The sequence below is a fragment of the Tachyglossus aculeatus genome, chromosome 22, assembly GCF_015852505.1.
Source record: "Tachyglossus aculeatus isolate mTacAcu1 chromosome 22, mTacAcu1.pri, whole genome shotgun sequence".
NCBI classification, from domain to species: domain Eukaryota; kingdom Metazoa; phylum Chordata; class Mammalia; order Monotremata; family Tachyglossidae; genus Tachyglossus; species Tachyglossus aculeatus.
The window spans coordinates 49,752,822-49,772,137 of record NC_052087.1 but is presented as its reverse complement, the minus strand read 5'-3'; the positions used below and the strand labels follow the sequence as shown (position 1 = coordinate 49,772,137).

Below are 19,316 nucleotides of genomic sequence, written 5' to 3'. Positions count from 1 at the left end.
ATTTGTTTTACCTGTACATATTTATTCTGTTTATTTTATTTTGTTAATATGTTTTGTTCTGTTGTCCGTCTCCCCCTTCTAGACTGTGAGCCCGCTGGTGGGTAGGGACCGTCTCTATGTGTTGCCACCTTGGACTTCCCAAGCGCTTAGTACAGTGCTCGGCACACAGTAGGCGCTCAATAAATACGATTGAATAAAGGATAGAATAATTAATAGTGATGATGACGATAATAATTAATAATGATGATGGTGATAATAATTAATAATGATGATGGTGATAATAATTAATAATGATGATGGTGATTATAATTAATAATGATGATAATGATGATGACGATGATAATAATCACCATATATTATAATCGCGCAAATTATAGAACGGTCATTAATAACGGTAACGATAACGCTGATAATAAAGAGTGCCGAGGGCCTGGGGCGGGGCCGGCACGTGACCACGCCCCCTGAGGGCCCCCATTGGCTGATAGGAGGGCGGTGGGCGGGGAGAACGGCTCCCGCTCCCCATTGGCTGTCCGGGCCGCCTGTCACGGGCCGAGGGGAGGACGAACCGGGGGGGGAGGGAACGGTGGGCGGGGCCTGAGGGGACCCAATCCGGGCAGCCAATCCGCGTGGCCAATCCGTGCAGCCAATCCCCGTAGCCAATCCGGGCAGCCAATCCGCATGGCCAATCCGGGCTGCCAATCATCGTAGCCAATCCGTGTAACCAATCCGCGCAGCCAATCCGCGTAGCCAATCCGTGCAGCCAATCCGTGTAGCCAATCCGGGCGGCCAATCCAGGCAGCCAATCCACGTAGCCAATCCGGGCGGTCAATCCTCGTGGCCAATCCGCGTAGCCAATCCGTGCAGCCAATCCGTGTAGCCAATCCGGGCGGCCAATCCGGGCAGCCAATCCACGTAGCCAATCCGGGCGGCCAATCCGCGTAGTCAATCCGCGTAGCCAATCTGGGCGGCCAATCCGCGTGGCCAATCCGGGCGACCAATCCGCGTAGCCAATCTGGGCGGCCAATCCGTGTAGCCAATCCGGGCGGTCAATCAGGGCAGCCAATCCGCGTAGCCAATCCGGGCGGCCAATCCGCGTGGTCAATCCGGGCAGCCAATCCACGTAGCCAATCCGCGTAGCCAATCTGGGCGGCCAATCCGGGCAGCCAATCCACGTAGCCAATCCGGACGGCCAATCCGGGCAGCCAATCCGGGCAGCCAATCCGCGCAGCCAATCCACGTAGCCAATCCGGGCGGCCAATCCGCGTAGCCAATCTGGGCAGCCAATCCGGGCAGCCAATCCACGTAACCAATCTGGGCGGCCAGTCCGGGTAGCCGATCCGGGCGGCCAATCCGGGCAGTCAATCCTCGTAGCCAATCCGCGTAGCCAATCGGGGCGGCCAATCCGGGCAGCCAATCCGGGCAGCCAATCCGCGTGGCCAATCCGGGCGGCCAATCCGCGTAGCCAATCCGGGCGGCCAATCCTCGTAGCCAATACGCGCAGCCAAGCCGGACGGCCAATCCTCGTAGCCAATCCGCGTAGCCAATCGGGGCGGCCAATCCGCGTGGTCAAAACGGGCAGCCAATCCGCGTAGCCAATCCGGACGGCCAATCCGCGTGGTCAATCCGTGTAGCAATGCGGGCAGCCAATCCGCGTAGCCAATCCGGGCCGCCGCCAGAAGCGAGAGAGCGAGGGAGAGAGAGGCGGGCCCAGAGGAGACACCCGGCGGGACCTGCAGGTCAGCAGGGATTAAGAATCAATCATAATTTAAGACTTTTAATCATATCTTAAGACTGTGAGACAGGCACCGTCTCCACCCTGATTATCTTGTATGTGCCATTCATTCCATCCTATTTATTGAGCGCTTACTGTGTGCAGAGCACTGGACTAAGCGCTTGGAAGTCCAAGTTGGCAACATCTAGAGACGGTCCCTGCCCAACGGTGGGCTCACGGTCTAGAAGGGGGGAGACGGACGACAAAACAAATTAACAAAATACAATAAATAGTAAATATGTACAAGTCAAATAAATAGAGTGATAAATCAGGTCAAACATATTTACAGGTGCTGTGGGGAGGGGAAGGAGGTAAGGTGGGGGGGAGAGGAAGGAGTTAAGGTTGGCGGGAGAGGAAGGGGGGCCGTCTGTAGTAGTGAGCGCTTAAGAAATACCATCATTAATAATAATAATATCATTATTATTATTATCATTTGTGAAGGGGGAGGCTCCGTCTGTAGTAGTAAGCGCTTAACAAATACCATCATTATTATTATTTGTGAAGGGGGGGCTCCGTCTGTAGTAGTAAGCGCTTAACAAGTACCATCATTATTATTATTTGTGAAGGGGGGGCTCCGTCTGTAGTAGTAAGCGCTTAACAGATACCATCATTATTATTATTTGTGAAGGGGGGGGCTCCGTCTGTAGTAGTAAGCGCTTAACAAATACCATCATTATTATTATTTGTGAAGGGGGGGCTCCGTCTGTAGTAGTAAGCGCTTAACAGGTGCCATCATTATTATTATTATTTGTGAAGGGGGGGCTCCGTCTGTAGTAGTAAGCGCTTAACAAATACCATCATTATTATTATTTGTGAAGGGGGGGGCTCCGTCTGTAGTAGTAAGCGCTTAACAAGTACCATCATTATTATTATTTGTGAAGGGGGGGCTCCGTCTGTAGTAGTAAGCGTTTAACAAATACCATCATTATTATTTGTAAGCGCTTAACAAATACCGTTATTATTATTATTCATTCATTCAGTCGTATGTATTGAGCGCTTTCTGTGTGCAGAGCACTGGACTAAGCGCTTGGGAAGTACAAGGTGGTAACCCATAGAGACGGTACCTACCCAACAGCGAGCTCACAGTTTTATTTTTATTAGGCCAAATGAAATGAGTAAATGCCCTTGGCCCTGGCGCTCTCACCATGCTGGCTGTGGCCACCGCCATCCTTGGGCCTCAGACGGCCGACAAGGAGCAGGAGGAGGCCGAGGATTAAGCGGAGAGGGGTGCGACACGGGGTCCCCAGAGCCCCTTTAATTCATCATCATCATCAATCGTATTTATTGAGCGCTTACTGTGTGCAGAGCACTGGACTAAGCGCTTGGGAAGTACAAGTTGGCAACATATAGATACGGTCCCTACCCAACAGTGGGCTCACAGTCTAAAAGGGGGAGACAGAGAACAAAACCAAACATACTAACAAAATAAAATAAATAGAATAGATAGGTACAAGTAATATAGAGTAATAAATCTGTACAAACACATATCCGTATATACAGGTGCTGTGGGGAAGGGAAGGAGGTAAGATGGGGGGGGATGGAGGGGGGAGAGGAAGGAAGGGGCTGAGTGTGGGAAGGCCTCCTGGAGGAGGTGAGCTCTCAGTAGGGCCTTGAAGGGAGGAAGAGAGCGAGCTTGGCGGGTGGGCAGAGGGATTGGGGGCATTCCAGGCCAGGGGGATGATTTAATTGCCAGCGTTGTGTCCCGCCGCAGAGATGGCCAAGGTGGACACCCAGTACATCCTCCCCAATGACATCGGGGTGGCCAGCCTGGACTGCCGGGAAGCGTTCGGCCTGCTGTCCCCCGGGGAGCGTCTATACGCCCACCACCTGTCGCGGGCGGCCTGGTACGGGGGCCTGGTGGTGCTGCTGCAGACGTCGCCCGAGGCCCCCCACATCTACGCCCTCCTCAGTCGCCTCTTCGACGCCCAAGACCCCGAGGACCTGCGACGGGCGGCCCTGCAGGAGGGGCTCACCGAGGAGGAGTTTCAGGTACCTGGCTGTCACCCATCACCTGCCCGACACGTGGCCCTTCCTCCCTTCGAAGCCCGGAAAGCGGCGTGGCTCCCGGGCTTTGGAGTCAGAGGTCATGGGTTCGAATCCCGACCCCGCCATGTGTCGGCTGTGTGACCTTGGGCAAGTCACTTCACTGTCTCTATGTGTTGCCAACTTGTACTTCCCAAGCGCTTAGTACGGTGCTCTGCACACAGTAAGTGCTCAATAAATACGATGATGATGATGATGATGACCTCGTCTGGAAAATGGGGATGAAGACTGTGAGCCCCACGTGGGACAACTTGATCACCTTGTATCCCCCCCAGCGCTTAGAACAGTGCTCTGCACATAGTAAGCACTTAACAAATGCCATTATTATTATTATTATTGTTATTACTGAGACCTCACCTCCTCCAGGAGGCCTTCCCACACTGAGGGAAGGAAGCGCTTAACAAATGCCATCGTCTTCCTTGGGGCGGCTGCTTTTCCCTGTATTTCCGACACCCCCTCACCCCTCTTCCTCATCCCCACAGGCTTTCCTGGTCTACGCTGCCGGCATCTACTCCAACATGGGCAACTATAAATCCTTTGGCGACACCAAGTTTGTTCCCAACTTGCCCAAGGTGAGCCTTATTTTACTTGTACATATCTATTCCATTTATTTTATTGTGTTAATATGCTTGGTTTTGTTCTCTGCCTCCCCCTTCTAGACCGTGAGCCCACTTGGGTAGGGACCGGCTCTATATGTTGCCAACTTGGACTTCCCAAGCGCTTAGTCCAGTGCTCTGCACACAGTAAGCACTCAATAAATATAATTGATTGATTGATAAATGCCATTGTTATTATTATTATTATTTTCCTGGGAATAGGGAAGTCCAAGTTGGCAACATATATGGCAACTTGTATACATGTATATATGCTTGTGCATATTTCTCTATTTATTTATTTTACTTGTATATACCTATTCTTTTATTTTATTGTGTTAATATGTTTGGTTTTGTTCTCTGTCTCCCCCTTCTAGACCGTGAGCTCACTGTTGGGTAGGGACCATCTCTATATGTTGCCAACTTGGGCTTCCCAAGCGCTTAGTACAGTGCTGTGCACACAGTAAGCGCTCAATAAATACAATTGACTGATTGACGGGAGGCTTCAAGGGCGTCGGGGAGGAAGGGTGGCTGAGGGGAAACTGCTCTCGTGTTTTTTCCAGATCTTAGAACAGTGCTTTGCACATAGTAAGCGCTTAATAACAAATTCCCCTCCTCCCCCTCTCCATCCCCCCCGCCTTACCTCCTTCCCTTCCCCACAGCACCTATATATATACGTTTGTATGGATTTATTACTCTATTTATTTATTTTACTTGTACATACTTATTCTATTTATTTTGTTAATATGTTTGGTTTTGTTCTCTGTCTCCCCCTTCTAGACTGTGAGCCTGCTGTTGGGTAGGGACCGTCTCTATATGTTGCCAACTTGGACTTCCCAAGCGCTTAGTACAGTGCTCTGCACACAGTAAGCGCTCAATAAATACGATTGAATGAATGAATGAATATTTTACTTGTACATATCTATTCTATTTATTTTATTTTGTTAATATGTTTTGTTTTGTTCTCTGTCTTCCCCTTCTAGACTGTGAGCCCACTGTTGGGTAGGGACCGCCTCTATATGTTGCCAATTTGTACTTCCCAAGCGCTTAGTACAGTGCACTGCACACAGTAAGCACTCAATAAATACGATTGAGTGAATGAATGAATATATATTTATTTTACTTGTACATATCTATTCTATTCTATTTTATTTTGTTAATATGTTTTGTTTTGTTGTCTGTCTCCCCCTTCTAGACTGTGAGCCCGCTGTTGGGTAGGGGCCTCCTCTATATGTTGCCAACTTGTACTTCCCAAGTGCTTAGTACAGTGCTCTGCACACAGTAAGCACTCAATAAATACGATTGATTCCCAAGCGCTTAGTACAGTGCTCTGCACACAGTAAGCGCTCAATAAATGCGATTGATTGATTGATAAATGCCATCATTATTATTATTATTATTATTATTTTCCTGGGAAGAGGGAAGGAGCTTGGAGAGCTCAGTGAGGAACAGGGTCTTGGGGCGGGGGCTGAGGGGAGGGATCCATTCATTCATTCAATCGTATTTATTGAGCGCTTTCTGTGTGCCGAGCACTGTACTAAGCGCTTGGGAAGTCCAAGTTGGCAACATATAGAGACGGTCCCTACCCAACAGCGGGCTCACAGTCTAGGATTGCCTGGGGTGGGGGGAAAATGGCGAGGGAGGAGACTTGCTCCCTTGGTTTAGACTGTGAGCCCACTGTTCGGTAGGGACCGTCTCTATATGTTGCCAACTTGTACTTCCCAAGCGCTTAGTACAGTGCTCTGCACACAGTAAGCGCTCAATAAATACGATTGATTGATTGATTGGTTCTTCCCCTCACTCCTTCAGCACTTAATGCCCTTATCTGAGAAGCAGCGTGGCTCAATGGAAAGAGCCCCGGTTTGGGAGTCAGAGGTCACGGGTTCCAATCCCGGCTCCGCCAATTGTCAGCTGGGTGACTTTGGGCGAGTCACTTCCCTTCTCTGGGCCTCAGTCACCTCATCTGGAAAATGGGGCTGAAGACTGGGAGCCCCCCGTGGGACAACCTCATCACCTTGTAAGAGAAGCAGCATGGCGCGGTGGAAAGAGCCCGGGCTTTGGAGTCCGAGGTCATGGGTTCAAATCCCGGCTCCGCCACTTGTCAGCTGGGTGACTTTGGGCAAGGCACTTCACTTCTCTGCGCCTCAGTTCCCTCATCTGGAAAATGGGGATGAATAATAATAATATTGATATTTGTTAAGCACTTGCTATCAATCAATCAATCAATCGTATTTATTGAGCGCTTACTGTGTGCAGAGCACTGTACTAAGCGCTTGGGAAGTAGAAGTTGGCAACATAGAGAGACGGTCCCTACCCAACAGTGGGCTCACAGTCTAGAAGGGGGAGTGCTATGTGCCAAGCACTGTTCTAAGCGCTGGGGTAGATACAAGGTAATCAGGTTGTCCCACACGCAGCTCACAGTCTTCATCCCCATTTTCCAGATGAGGGAACTGAGGCCCGGAGAAGTGAAGTGACTTGCCCAAAGTCACACAGCTGACAAGTGGCAGAGTCGGGATTTGAACCCATGACCTCTGACTCCAAAGCCCGGGCTCTTTCCACTGAGCCATGCTGCTTCCCTAAGACTGTGAGCCCCCCGGGGGACAAACCGATCACGTTGTAACCCCCCCAGCGCTTAGAACAGTGCTTTGCACATAGCGCTTAACAAATACCATCATTATTATTATTATCTGTCATTTATTTGTGTCGATGTCTGTGTCCCCCGCTGTAAGCTTGTTGTGGGCGGGGAATGTGTCTGTTTCTCGTCGTGCTCTCCCAAGTGCTTAGTACAGTCCTCTGCGCGCAGTAAGCGTTCAGTAAATATGATTGAATATGTCTGTTTCTCGTTGTGCTCTCCCAAGGGCTTAGTGCAGCCCACTGCGCGCAGTGAGGGTTCAGTAAATACGATTGAAAGTGTCTGTTTCTCGTTGTGCTCTCCCAAGTGCTTAGTACAGTCCTCTGCATGCAGTAAGCGTTCAGTAAATATGATTGAATGTGTCTTTCTCATTTTGCTCTCCCAAGGGCTTAGTACAGTCCTCTGCGTGCAGTGAGCGTTCAGTAAATGCGATCGAATGCGTCTGTTCCTCATTGTGCTCTCCCAAGGGCTTAGTACAGTCCTCTGCATGCAGTAAGCGTTCAGTAAATATGTTTGAATGTGTCTGTTCCTCATTGTGCTCTCCCAAGGACTTAGTACAGTCCTCTGCGCACAGTAAGCATTCAGTAAATATGATTGAATGTGTCTGTTCCTCATTGTGCTCTCCCAAGGGCTTACTACAGTCCTCTGCATGCAGTGAGCGTTCAGTAAATACGATTGAATGCGTCTGTTTCTCATTGTGCTCTCCCAAGTGCTTAGTACAGTCCTCTGCACGCAGTAAGCGTTCAGTAAATACGATTGAATGTGTCTGTTCCTCATTGTGCTCTCCCAAGGGCTTAGTACAGTCCTCTGCATGCAGTAAGCGTTCAGTAGATACGATTGAATGCGTCTGTTTCTCATTGTGCTCTCCCAAGGGCTTAGTACAGTCCTCTGCGCGCAGTAAGCGTTCAGTAAATACGATTGAATGTGTCTGTTCCTCATTGTGCTCTCCCAAGGGCTTAGTACAGTCCTCTGCATGCAGTAAGCGTTCAGTAGATACGATTGAATGCGTCTGTTTCTCATTGTGCTCTCCCAAGGGCTTAGTACAGTCCTCTGCGCGCAGTAAGCATTCAGTAAATACAATTGAATGTGTCTTTCTCATTGTGCTCTCCCAAGGGCTTAATACAGTCCTCTGCACGCTGTAAGCGTTCAGTAAATACAGTTGAATGTGTCTGTTTCTCACTGTGCTCTCCCAAGGGCTTAGTACAGTCCTCTGCGCGCAGTAAGCGTTCAGTAAATACAATTGAATGTGTCTGTTTCTCACTGTGCTCTCCCAAGGGCTTAGTACAGTCCTCTGCACGCTGTAAGCGTTCAGTAAATACAGTTGAATGTGTCTGTTTCTCATTGTGCTCTCCCAAGGGCTTAGTACAGTCCTCTGCACGCTGTAAGCGTTCAGTAAATACAGTTGAATGTGTCTGTTTCTCATTGTGCTCTCCCAAGGACTTAGTACAGTCCTCTGCGCGCAGTAAGCGTTCAGTAAATACGATTGAATGCATCTGTTTCTCATTGTGCTCTCCCAAGTGCTTAGTACAGTTCTCTGCGTGCAGTGAGCGTTCAGTAAATACGATTGAATGTGTCTGTTTCTCATTGTGCTCTCCCAAGGGCTTAGTACAGTCCTCTGTGTGCGGTAAGCATTCAGTAAATACGATTGAATGTGTCTGTTCCTCAATGTGCTCTCCCAAGGGCTTAGTACAGTCCTCTGCGCGCAGTCAGCGTTCAGTAAATACAGTTGAACGTGTCTGTTTCTCGTTGTGCTCTCCCAAGGGCTTAGTACAGTCCTGCGTGCTGTAAGTGTTCAGTAAATACGATTGAAAGCGTCTGTTTCTCATTGTGCTCTCCCAAGGGCTTAGCACGGTCCTCTGCGCACAGTAAGCGTTCAGTAAATATGATTGAATGCATCTGTTTCTCATTGTGCTCTCCCAAGGGCTTAGTACAGTCCTCTGTGCGCCGTAAGCATTCAGTAAATACGATTGAAAGCATCTGTTTCTCATTGTGCTCTCCCAAGGACTTAGTACAGTCCTCTGCGTGCTGTAAGCATTCAGTAAATACAGTTGAATGTGTCTGTTTCTCATTGTGCTCTCCCAAGGGCTTAGTACAGTCCTGCGCGCCGTAAGCGTTCAGTAAATACGATTGAAAGCGTCTGTTTCTCATTGTGCTCTCCCAAGGGCTTAGCACGGTCCTCTGCGCACAGTAAGCGTTCAGTAAATATGATTGAATGCGTCTGTTTCTCATTGTGCTCTCCCAAGGGCTTTAGTACAGTCCTCTGCGCGCCGTAAGCGTTCAGTAAATACGATCGAATGAGGGACCGACCGAGTGAAAGAGAGCAGCGCTCAGCCCTCCGGGCCCCCTTGGTTGATTCCTTCATTCATTCATTGTCGTATTTATTGAGCGCTCACTATGTGCTTCGCTCCTCCGTCCCCACAGGAGAAACTGGAGCAGCTGGTCCTGGGGAGTCAGGCGGCGCGAGAGCACCCGGAAGAAATCGGGGAGCTTTGGAAGACCTGCAGGGACCCCATGTTTTCCCTGGAACCCCGGCAATGCCATCTGGGGCTGGGGGATGAGGTGAGCGTCTGACACAGAGCCGGAGGGGGGATGGGACCTTGGCTGCGGGATCACTGGGGGGCTGGAGGGGGCCCATACAGAGGCGGAGGGCTCTGGGTGACCTTGGGCAAGTCACTTCTGTGGGCCTCTGTTCCCTCATCTGGAAAATGGGGATGAAGACGGGGAGCCCCACGGGGGGCAACCTTGATTACCTTGCATCCCCCCTCCAGCACTTGACTGGCACATAGTAAGCGCTTAACAAATACCAACATTATTATTATTATCTCATCGCGGCTCCACCACTTGCCAGCTGGGTGACTTGGGGCAAGTCACTTTTGTGGGCCTCAGTTCTCTCATCTGGAAAATGGGGATGAAGACGGGGAGCCCCGCGGGGGAAAACCTTGATTACCTTGCATCCCCCCCACACCCAGCACTTAGAACAGTGACCGGCACATAGTAAGTGCTTAACAAATACCAACATTATTATTATTCCCTTTTAGACTGTGAGCCCGCTGTTGGGTAGGGACCATCTCTATATGTTGCCAACTTGGACTTCCCAATCGCTTAGTACAGTGCTCTGCACACAGTAAGCGCTCAATAAATACAATTGAATGAATGAATGAATATTATTATCTCATCCCGGCTCCACCACTTGTCAGCTGGGTGACTTTGGGCAAGTCACTTCTGTGGGCCTCAGTTCCCTCATCTGGAAAATGGGGATGAAGACGGGGAGCCCCACGGGGGACAACCTTGATTACCTTGCATTCCCCCCCCAGCGTTTAGAACAGTGACTGGCACATAGTAAGCGCTTAACAAATACCAACTTTATTATTATTCCCTTCTAGACTGTGAGCCCACTGTCGGGTAGGGACCGTCTCTATATGTTGCCAACTTGGACTTCCCAAGCGCTTAGTCCAGTGTTCTGCACACAGTAAGCGCTCAGTAAATACAATTGAATGAATGAATGAATGCCAACTTGGACTTCCCAATCGCTTAGTACAGTGCTCTGCACACAGTAAGCGCTCAATAAATACAATTGAATGAATGAATGAATATTATTATCTCATCCCGGCTCCACCACTTGTCAACTGGGTGACTTTGGGCAAGTCGCTTCTGTGGGCCTCAGTTCCTTCATCTGGAAAATGGGGATGAAGATGGGGAGCCCCACGGGGGACAACCTTGATTACCTTGCACCCCTCCCCAGCGCTTAGAACAGTGACTGGCACATAGTAAGCGCTTAACAAATACCAACATTATTATTATTCCCTTCTAGACTGTGAGCCCACTGTTGGGTAGGGACCGTCTCTAGATGTTGCCCACTTGTACTTCCCAAGTGCTTAGTACAGTGCTGTGCACACAGTAAGCGCTCAATAAATACGATTGAATGAATGAATATTATTATCTCATCCCGGCTCCACCACTTGCCAGCTGGGTGACTTTGGGCAAGTCACTTCTGTGGGCCTCCGTTCCCTCATCTGGAAAATGGGGATGAAGACGGGGAGCCCCACGGGGGGCAACCTTGATTACCTTGCATCCCCCCTCCAGCGCTTGACTGGCACATAGTAAGCGCTTAACAAATACCAACATTATTATTATTATCTCATCCCGGCTCCACCACTTGCCAGCTGGGTGACTTTGGGCAAGTCACTTCTGTGGGCCTCAGTTCCCTCATCTGGAAAATGGGGATGAAGACGGGGAGCCCCACGGGGGACAACCTTGATTACCTTGCATCCCCCCCCAGTGCTTAGAACAGTGACTGGCATATAGTAAGCACTTAACAAATACCAACATTATTATTATTCCCTTCTAGACTGTGAGCCCACTGTCGGGTAGGGACCGTCTCTATATGTTGCCAACTTGGACTTCCCAAGCGCTTAGTCCAGTGCTCTGCACACAGTAAGCGCTCAGTAAATACAATTGAATGAATAAATTAATATTATTATCTCATTCCGGCTCCACCACTTGTCAGCTGGGTGACTTTGGGCAAGTCACTTTTGTGGGCCTCAGTTCCCTCATCTGGAAAGTGGGAATGAAGACGGGGAGCCCCACGGGGGACAACCTTGATTACCTTGCATCCCCCCTCCAGCACTTAGAACAGTGACTGGCACATAGTAAGCGCTTAACAAATACCAATATTATTATTATTATCTCATCCCGGCTCCACCACTTGCCAGCTGGGTGACTTTGGGCAAGTCACTTTTGTGGGCCTCAGTTCCCTCATCTGGAAAATGGGGATGAAGACGGGGAGCCCCACGGGGGACAACCTTGATTACCTTGCATCCCCCCCAGCATTTAGAACAGTGCCTGGCACATAGTAAGCGCTTAACAAATACCAACATTATTATTATTCCCTTCTAGACTGTGAGCCCACTGTTGGGTAGGGACCGTCTCTAGATGTTACCAACTTGGACTTCCCATGCGCTTAGTCCAGTGCTCTGCACACAGTAAGCGCTCAATAAACACGGGAAGCAGCGTGGCCCAGTGGGAAGAGCCTGGGCTTTGGAGTCAGAGGCCATGGGTTCGTATCCCGGCTCCACCAATTGTCAGCTGGGTGACTTCGGGCAAGTCACTTCACTTCTCCGGGCCTCAGTGACCTCATCTGTAAAATGGGGATGAAGAAGACTGGGAGCCCCCCGTGGCACAACCTGATCACCTTGTCAGCACTTAGAACAGTGCTTTGCACATAGTAAGTGCCTAATAAATGCCATTATAAATAAATACGATTGAATGAATGAATGAATGAATACGATTGAGTGAACGAATAAACTTGCCCACGGTCACCCAGCAGATAAGTGGCGGAGCCGGGTTTAGAACCCGGGTCCTCCCGACTCCCAGGGCTGGGCTCTACCCATTAGGCCACACTGCTTCACCCTTGTTGCTTCACCCCTTTTGTCCACCCCTCCATCCCCCTCACCTTACCTCCTTCCCTTCCCCACAGCACCTGTATATATGTATATATGTTTGTATGGATTTATTACTCTATTTATTTTACTTGTACATATTCTATTTATTTTGTTAATATGTTTTGTTTTGTTGTCAGTCTCCCCCCTCTAGACTGTGAGCCCGCCGTCGGGTAGGGACCGTCTCTAGATGTTACCAACTTGGAGGGTTTAGAACCCGGGTCCTCCCGACTCGCAGGGCTGGGCTCTACCCATTAGGCCACACTGCTTCACCCTTGTGGCTTCACCCCTTTTGTCCACCCCTCCACCCCCCCGGCCTTACCTCCTTCCCTTCCCCACAGCACCTGTATATATATATATATCAATATGTATAGATCTGTATCAATCTATATATATAGATATATATATATCTTTTTTACGTATTTATTACTCTATTTATTTTACTTGTACATATTCTATTTATTTTGTTAATCTGTTTTGTTTTGTTGTCTGTCTCCCCCTTCTAGACTGTGAGCCCGCTGTTGGGTAGGGACTGTCTCTATATGTTGCCAATTTGTACTTCCCAAGCGCTTAGTACAGTGCTCTGCACATAGTAAGCGCTCAATAAATACGATTGATGATGATGATGTTACCAACTTGGAGGGTTTAGAACCCGGGTCCTCCCGACTCGCAGGGCTGGGCTCTACCCATTAGGCCACACTGCTTCACCCTTGTGGCTTCACCCCTTTTGTCCACCCCTCCATCCCCCCGCCTTACCTCCTTCCCTTCCCCACAGCACCTGTATATATATATATATATATATATATATATATATGTAAATATATCTTTTTACATATTTATTACTCTATTTTACTTGTACATATTTATTTATTTTGTTAATATGTTTTGTTGTCTGTCTCCCCCTTCTAGACTGTGAGCCCGCTGTCGGGTAGGGACCGTCTCTAGATGTTACCAACTTGGAGGGTTTAGAACCCAGGTCCTCCCAACTCGCAGGGCTGGGCTCTACCCATTAGGCCACACTGCTTCACCCTTGTCGCCTCGCCCCTTTTGTCCACCCCTCCACGCCCCCGGCCTTACCTCCTTCCCTTCCCCACAGCACCTGTATATATATATATATATATATATATATATCAATATATATAGATCTATATCAATCTATATATATATAGATATCATCATCATCATCAATCGTATTTATTGAGCGCTCACTATGTGCAGAGAGCACTGTACTAAGCGCTTGGGAAGTACAAATTGGCAACATCTAGAGACAGTCCCTACCCAACAGTGGGCTCACAGTCTAAAAGGGGGAGACAGAGAACAAAACCAAACATACTAACAAAACAAAATAGAATAGATATGTACAAATAAAATAAATAAATCAATAAATAGAGTAAAAAAAATATGTACAAACATATATACATATATGCAGGTGCTGTGGGGAAGGGAAGGAGGTAAGATGAGGGGGATGGAGAGGGGGACATATATATCTTTTTTACGTATTTATTACTCTATTTTACTTGTACATATTCTATTTATTTTGTTTTGTTGTCTGTCTCCCCCTTCTAGACTGTGAGCCCGCCGTCGGGTAGGGACCGTCTCTCGATGTTACCAACTTGGTGGGTTTAGAACCCGGGTCCTCCCGACTCGCCGGGCTGGGCTCTGCCCATTAGGCCACACTGCTTCACCCTTGTCGCCTTTTGTCCCCCCTGCCCAGGGCATCACCACCTATTTCTCCGGAAACTGCACCCTGGAGGATGCCAAGCTGGCCCAGAGCTTCCTGGACGCCCAGGTAGGGACCGCGGGGCGGGACGGGGGCGACCAGGGAAGGGCCGGGAGGCTCCCGGGAGCGCCTCCCGACCTCCGCCCGGCCCGCTCTCTCCTCCTCCAGAACCTGAGCGCCTACAACACTCGGCTCTTCAAGGAGCTGGACGAACAAGGGAAGCCCCTCTACGAGGTGCGGCTGGCCTCGGTGCTTAGCGGGGGTGAGTGGTCCCGGCCGCGGGCACGACCCGAGGCCGGACGGGGCTCCCGGCACCTCCCGGCCTCTCGCCTGTCTTTGATTTAATCCAATCGTACTTACTGAGCGCCTACTGTGCGCAGAGCACTGGACTAAGCGCTTGGGAGAGTCCACTATAACAACGAGAAGAAGAATGATGGCATTTGTTAAGCGCCTACTATGTGTTTTCATTCATTCAGTCGTATTTATTGAGCGCTTACTCTGTGCAGAGCACTGGACTAAGCGCTTGGGGAGTCCAAGTTGGCAACATCTAGAGACGGTCCCTACCCAACAGTGGGCTCACAGTCTAGAAGGGGGAGGCAGAGAACAAAACAAAACATATTAACAAAATAAAATAAATGGAATAAATATGTAGATATGTCTGTCTCCCCCTTCTAGACTGTGAGCCCGCTGTTGGGTAGGGACCGTCTCTAGTTGTTGCCAACTTGAACTTCCCAAGCGCTTAGTACAGTGCTCTGCACACAGTAAGCGCTCAGTAAATACGTTTGAATGAATGAATGCAAAGCACTGTTCTAAGTGCTGGGGGGGTATACAGGGTGCTCAGCATTTAGCTTTAATTCTATTTGTTCTGACGACTTGACACCTGTCCACGTGTTTTGTTTAGTTGCCTGTCTCCCCCTGCTAGACTGTGAGCCCACTGTTGGGTAGGGACCGTCTCTATATGTTGCCAACTTGTACTTCCCAAGCGCTTAGTCCAGTGCTCTGCACACAGTAAGCGCTCAATAAATACGAATGAATGAATGAATGAATGCAAAGCACTGTTCTAAGCACTGGGGGGGATACAAGGTGCTCAGCATTTACCTTTAATTCTGTTTGTTCTGACGACGTGACACCTGTCCACATGTTTTGTTTCGTTGCCCGTCTCCCCCTTCTAGACCGTGAGCCCGTTGTGGGGTAGGGACCGTCTCTATATGTTGCCGACTTGTACTTCCCAAGCGCTTAGTACAGTGCTCAGCACACAGTAAGCGCTCAATAAATACGATTGAATGAATGAATGAATCAGGTTGTCCCACTGGGGTCTCCCAGTCTTCATCCCCATCTGCCAGATGAGGGAACTGAGGCTCAGAGAAGTGAAGCGGCTTGCCCAAGGTCACACAGCAGACATGTGGCGGAGCCGGGATTAGAACCCATGACCTCTGACTCCCAAGCCCGGGCTCTTTCCACTGAGCCATTCCCTGCCCACAGTGAGCTTACAGTCTAGGAGCTTCAGCCCCAGGACATCTGGAGGCGATAGAAGGTCTCCTAACTGAGGGTGTTGAGAGGGTGGATAGGAGGTCTCTACAGAGTCCAAGCAGTATTACTTATTGAACGTTTACTGCGCGTTGGGGAAGCAGCGGGAGCCTGGGAGTCGGAAGGACCTGGGTTCGGATCCCGGCTTCGCCACTTATAATAATAATAATGATGGCATTTATTAAGCGCTTACTATGTGCAAAGCAGTGTTCTAGGCGCTGGGGAGGTTAACAAGGTGATCAGGCTGTCCCACGGTGGGGGGCTCACAGTCTTCATCCCCATTTTATAGATGAGGTAACTGAGGCCCAGAGAAGTTAAGTGACTTGCCCAAAGTCACCCAGCTGACAAGGGGCGGGGCCGGGATTTGAACCCATGATCTCTGACTCCAAAGCCCGGGCTCTTTCCGCTGAGCCACGCTGCTGCTTCTGTCACTTGTCTGCCGTGTGACCTTGGGCAAGTCACTTCACTTCTCTGGGCCTCGGTTCCCTCAGCTGTAAAATGGGGGTGAAGACTGGGAGCCCCACGTGGGGCAGGGACTGTGTCCAGCCTGATTAGCTTGTTTCTACCCCAGCACTGAGCACAGTGTTTGGCACATAGGAAGTGCTTAGCAAATACCATTATTATTATTATTATTATTATTATTATTATTATTATTGGTAGTAGTAGTAGTAGGGAAGCAGTATGGCTCAGTGGAAAGAGCCCGGGCTTTGGAGTCAGAGGTCATGGGTTCAAATCCCGGCTCCACCTATTGTCAGCTGTGTGACTTTGGGCAAATCACTTCACTTCTCTGGGCCTCAGTTCCCTCATCTGGATAATGGGGATGAAGACTGTGAGCCCCCCGTGGGACAACCTGATCAGCTTGTAACCTCCCCAGCGCTTAGAACAGTGCTTTGCACATAGTAAGTGCTTAATAAATGCCATCGTCATTATTATTATTATTATTATTATTACTACTAAGCACTTGGGGGAGTGAAAGAGGAGGAGTAGAAACCATCTCCGTGGCCTCAGGACTTATAATAGTAATAATAATAATAATGGCATTTATTAAGCGCTTACTATGTGCAAAGCACTGTTCTAAGCACTGGGGAGGTTCCAAGGTGATCCAAGGTTGTCCCTTGTCCCTCAAATGAACTTTGAGTATAGTTCATTCATTCAGTTGTATTTATTGAGCGCTTACTGTGTGTAACTCGGTTGCATGCTCTGTAAAATGGGGATGAAGAGCGTGAGCCCCCCATGGGACAACCCGATCACCTTGTAACCTCCCCAGCGCTTAGAACAGTGCTTGGCACATAGTAAGCACTTAATAAATGCCCTTATGATGATTATGGAGGAGGCAGGTCTGGGAGGGGGCTGTCCTCACCTCTCCACAATGGGCCCCTTGTCCCGGATCCAATGTATCCGGGACTAAGTGCTTGGGAAGTCCAAGTCGGCAACATCTAGAGACGGTCCCTACCCGACAACGGGCTCGCAGTCCAGAAGAAGCAGCGTAGCTCAGTGGAAAGAGCCTGGGCTTTGGAGTCGGAGGTTGTGGGTTCAAATCCCGGCTCTGCCACTTGTCAGCTGTGTGACTTTGGGCAAGTCACTTCACTTCTCTGGGCCTCAGTTCCCTCATCTGGAAAATGGGGATGAAGACTGTGAGCCCCCAGTGGGACAACCTGATCACCTTGTAACCTCCCCAGTGCTTAGAACAGTGCTTTGCACGTAGTAAGTGCTTAATAAATGCCATTATTATTATTATTATTAGAAGGGGGAGACGGACAACAAAGCAAAACGTGGGCAGGTGTCAAGGCATCAGAATTAATAGAAATAAAGCTAGATGCGCATCATTAAGAACATGAATAGTAAGTAGATAGAGTGATAAGTGTACAAGTAAAATAGAGTGATAAATCTGTACAAATATGCATATACAGGTGCTGTGGGGAGGGGAAGGAGGTAGGGTGGGGGGGATGGGGAGGAGGAGAGGAAAAAGGGGGCTGAGTGTGGGAAGGCCTCCTGGAGGAGGTGAGCTCTCAGGAGGGCTTTGAAGGGAGGAAGAGAGCCAGCTTGGCGGATGTGCGGAGGGAGGGAATTCCGGGCCAGGGGGTAGGGACCGTCTCTATATGTTGCCAACTTGTACTTCCCAAGCGCTTAGTACAGTGCTCTGCACACAGTAAGCGCTCAATGAATACGATTGATGATGACGATGACGACGGGGGCCGGGGGTCGACGGCGGGACGGGCCCCCGCCGGTGTGGGGGGGGGTGGCGGGGCGGGGGCGGCCAGGAGCCGCCACCCCTCTCCCTTTCCTCCCAACCCGCTCCCAGACTCCGCTCCGGACTCCGACGTGACCCCGAAGCTGAAGAGCTCCGAGTTCAAGGGGTGCCACTTCCGGGTGACCCGAGGGGACTACGCCCCCATCCTGAAGAAGGTGGTGGAGCACCTGGAGAAGGCCAAGGTAGCCCGCCCGGCGCCGGCCGGGGCCCCCGCTCAGCCCGCCCCGAGCCCTTTCCTCCTGGAGGGAGGAGGGAGGCCGGGGGGAGGCCGGGAAGAGAAGAGGCCCGGGGCGGCCGGGGCCACCGACCTCCAGCTCTGCTCTCCCCCCGACCCCGGACAGGCCTACGCAGCCAATAGCCACCAGGAGCAGATGCTGGCCCAGTACATAGCCAGCTTTACCCACGGTTCCATCGAAGCTCATAAGGAGGGCTCCAGACACTGGATCCGGGACAAGGGGCCCATTGTGGAGAGGTGAGGACGGCCCCCTCCCAGACCCGCCTCCTCCATAATCATCGTAATGGCATTTAGGAAGCGCTTACTACGTGCCAAGCGCCGTTCTAAGCGCTGGGGAGGTTACAGGGTGATCAGGTTGTCCCACGGGGGGCTCAAGCTCTTCATCCCCATTTTACAGAGGAGGTAACCGAGGCACAGAGAAGTGAAGTGACTTGCCCAAAGTCACACAGCTGACAATTGGGAGAGCCAGGATTTGAACCCATAATAATAATAATAATAATAATAATGGCATTTATTAAGCGCTTACTTTGTGCAAAGCGCTGTTCTAAGCGCTGGGGAGCTTACAAGGCGATCAGGTTGTCCCATGGGGGGCTCGCGCTCTTCATCCCCATTTGGCAGAGGATGGAACTGAGCTACAGAGAATAATAATAATAATAATGATGGTATTAAGTGCTTACTATGTGCAAAGCACTGTTCTAAGCGCTGGGGAGCTTACAGGGTGATCAGGTTGTCCCACGGGGGGCTCACGCTCTAGAGGATGGAACCGAGGTACAGAGAATAATAGTAATAATAATGATGGTATTTGTTAAGCGCTTACTTTGTGCAAAGCACTGTTCTAAGTGCTGGGGAGCTTACAAGGTGACCAGGTTGTCCCACGGGGGGCTCACGCTCTTCATCCCCATTTGACAGAGGAGGGAACCGAGGTACAGAGAATAATAATAATAATAATGATGGTATTAAGTGCTTACTATGTGCCAAGCACTGTTCTAAGCGCTGGGGAGGTTACAGGGTGATCAGGTTGTCCCACGGGGGGCTCACGCTCTTCATCCCCATTTGACAGAGGATGGAACAGAGGTACAGAGAATAATAATAATAATAATAATGAT

The 19,316-nt window shown here is 49.9% G+C and overlaps 1 protein-coding gene across 2 annotated transcripts in view; it reads left to right on the top strand.

Annotated features, from left to right (window-relative positions):
- Nucleotides 1-1,637: 1,637 nt before the first annotated feature.
- LOC119943346 (dipeptidyl peptidase 3-like) overlaps nt 1,638-19,316 on the top strand; it is a 44,921-nt gene continuing 27,242 nt past the window's right edge. Inside the window, exons 1-8 of one of the 2 annotated variants that reach the window (XM_038764260.1) lie at nt 1,638-1,736; nt 3,483-3,760; nt 4,297-4,386; nt 9,461-9,598; nt 14,192-14,266; nt 14,366-14,459; nt 18,027-18,157; nt 18,317-18,447. In XM_038764260.1, coding sequence (XP_038620188.1) covers nt 3,485-3,760; nt 4,297-4,386; nt 9,461-9,598; nt 14,192-14,266; nt 14,366-14,459; nt 18,027-18,157; nt 18,317-18,447 — 935 coding nt within the window. In that variant the 5' untranslated portion in view covers nt 1,638-1,736; nt 3,483-3,484. The remainder of the gene's footprint in view (nt 1,737-3,482; nt 3,761-4,296; nt 4,387-9,460; nt 9,599-14,191; nt 14,267-14,365; nt 14,460-18,026; nt 18,158-18,316; nt 18,448-19,316) is intronic. The other variant, XM_038764259.1, reaches the window with a different exon arrangement.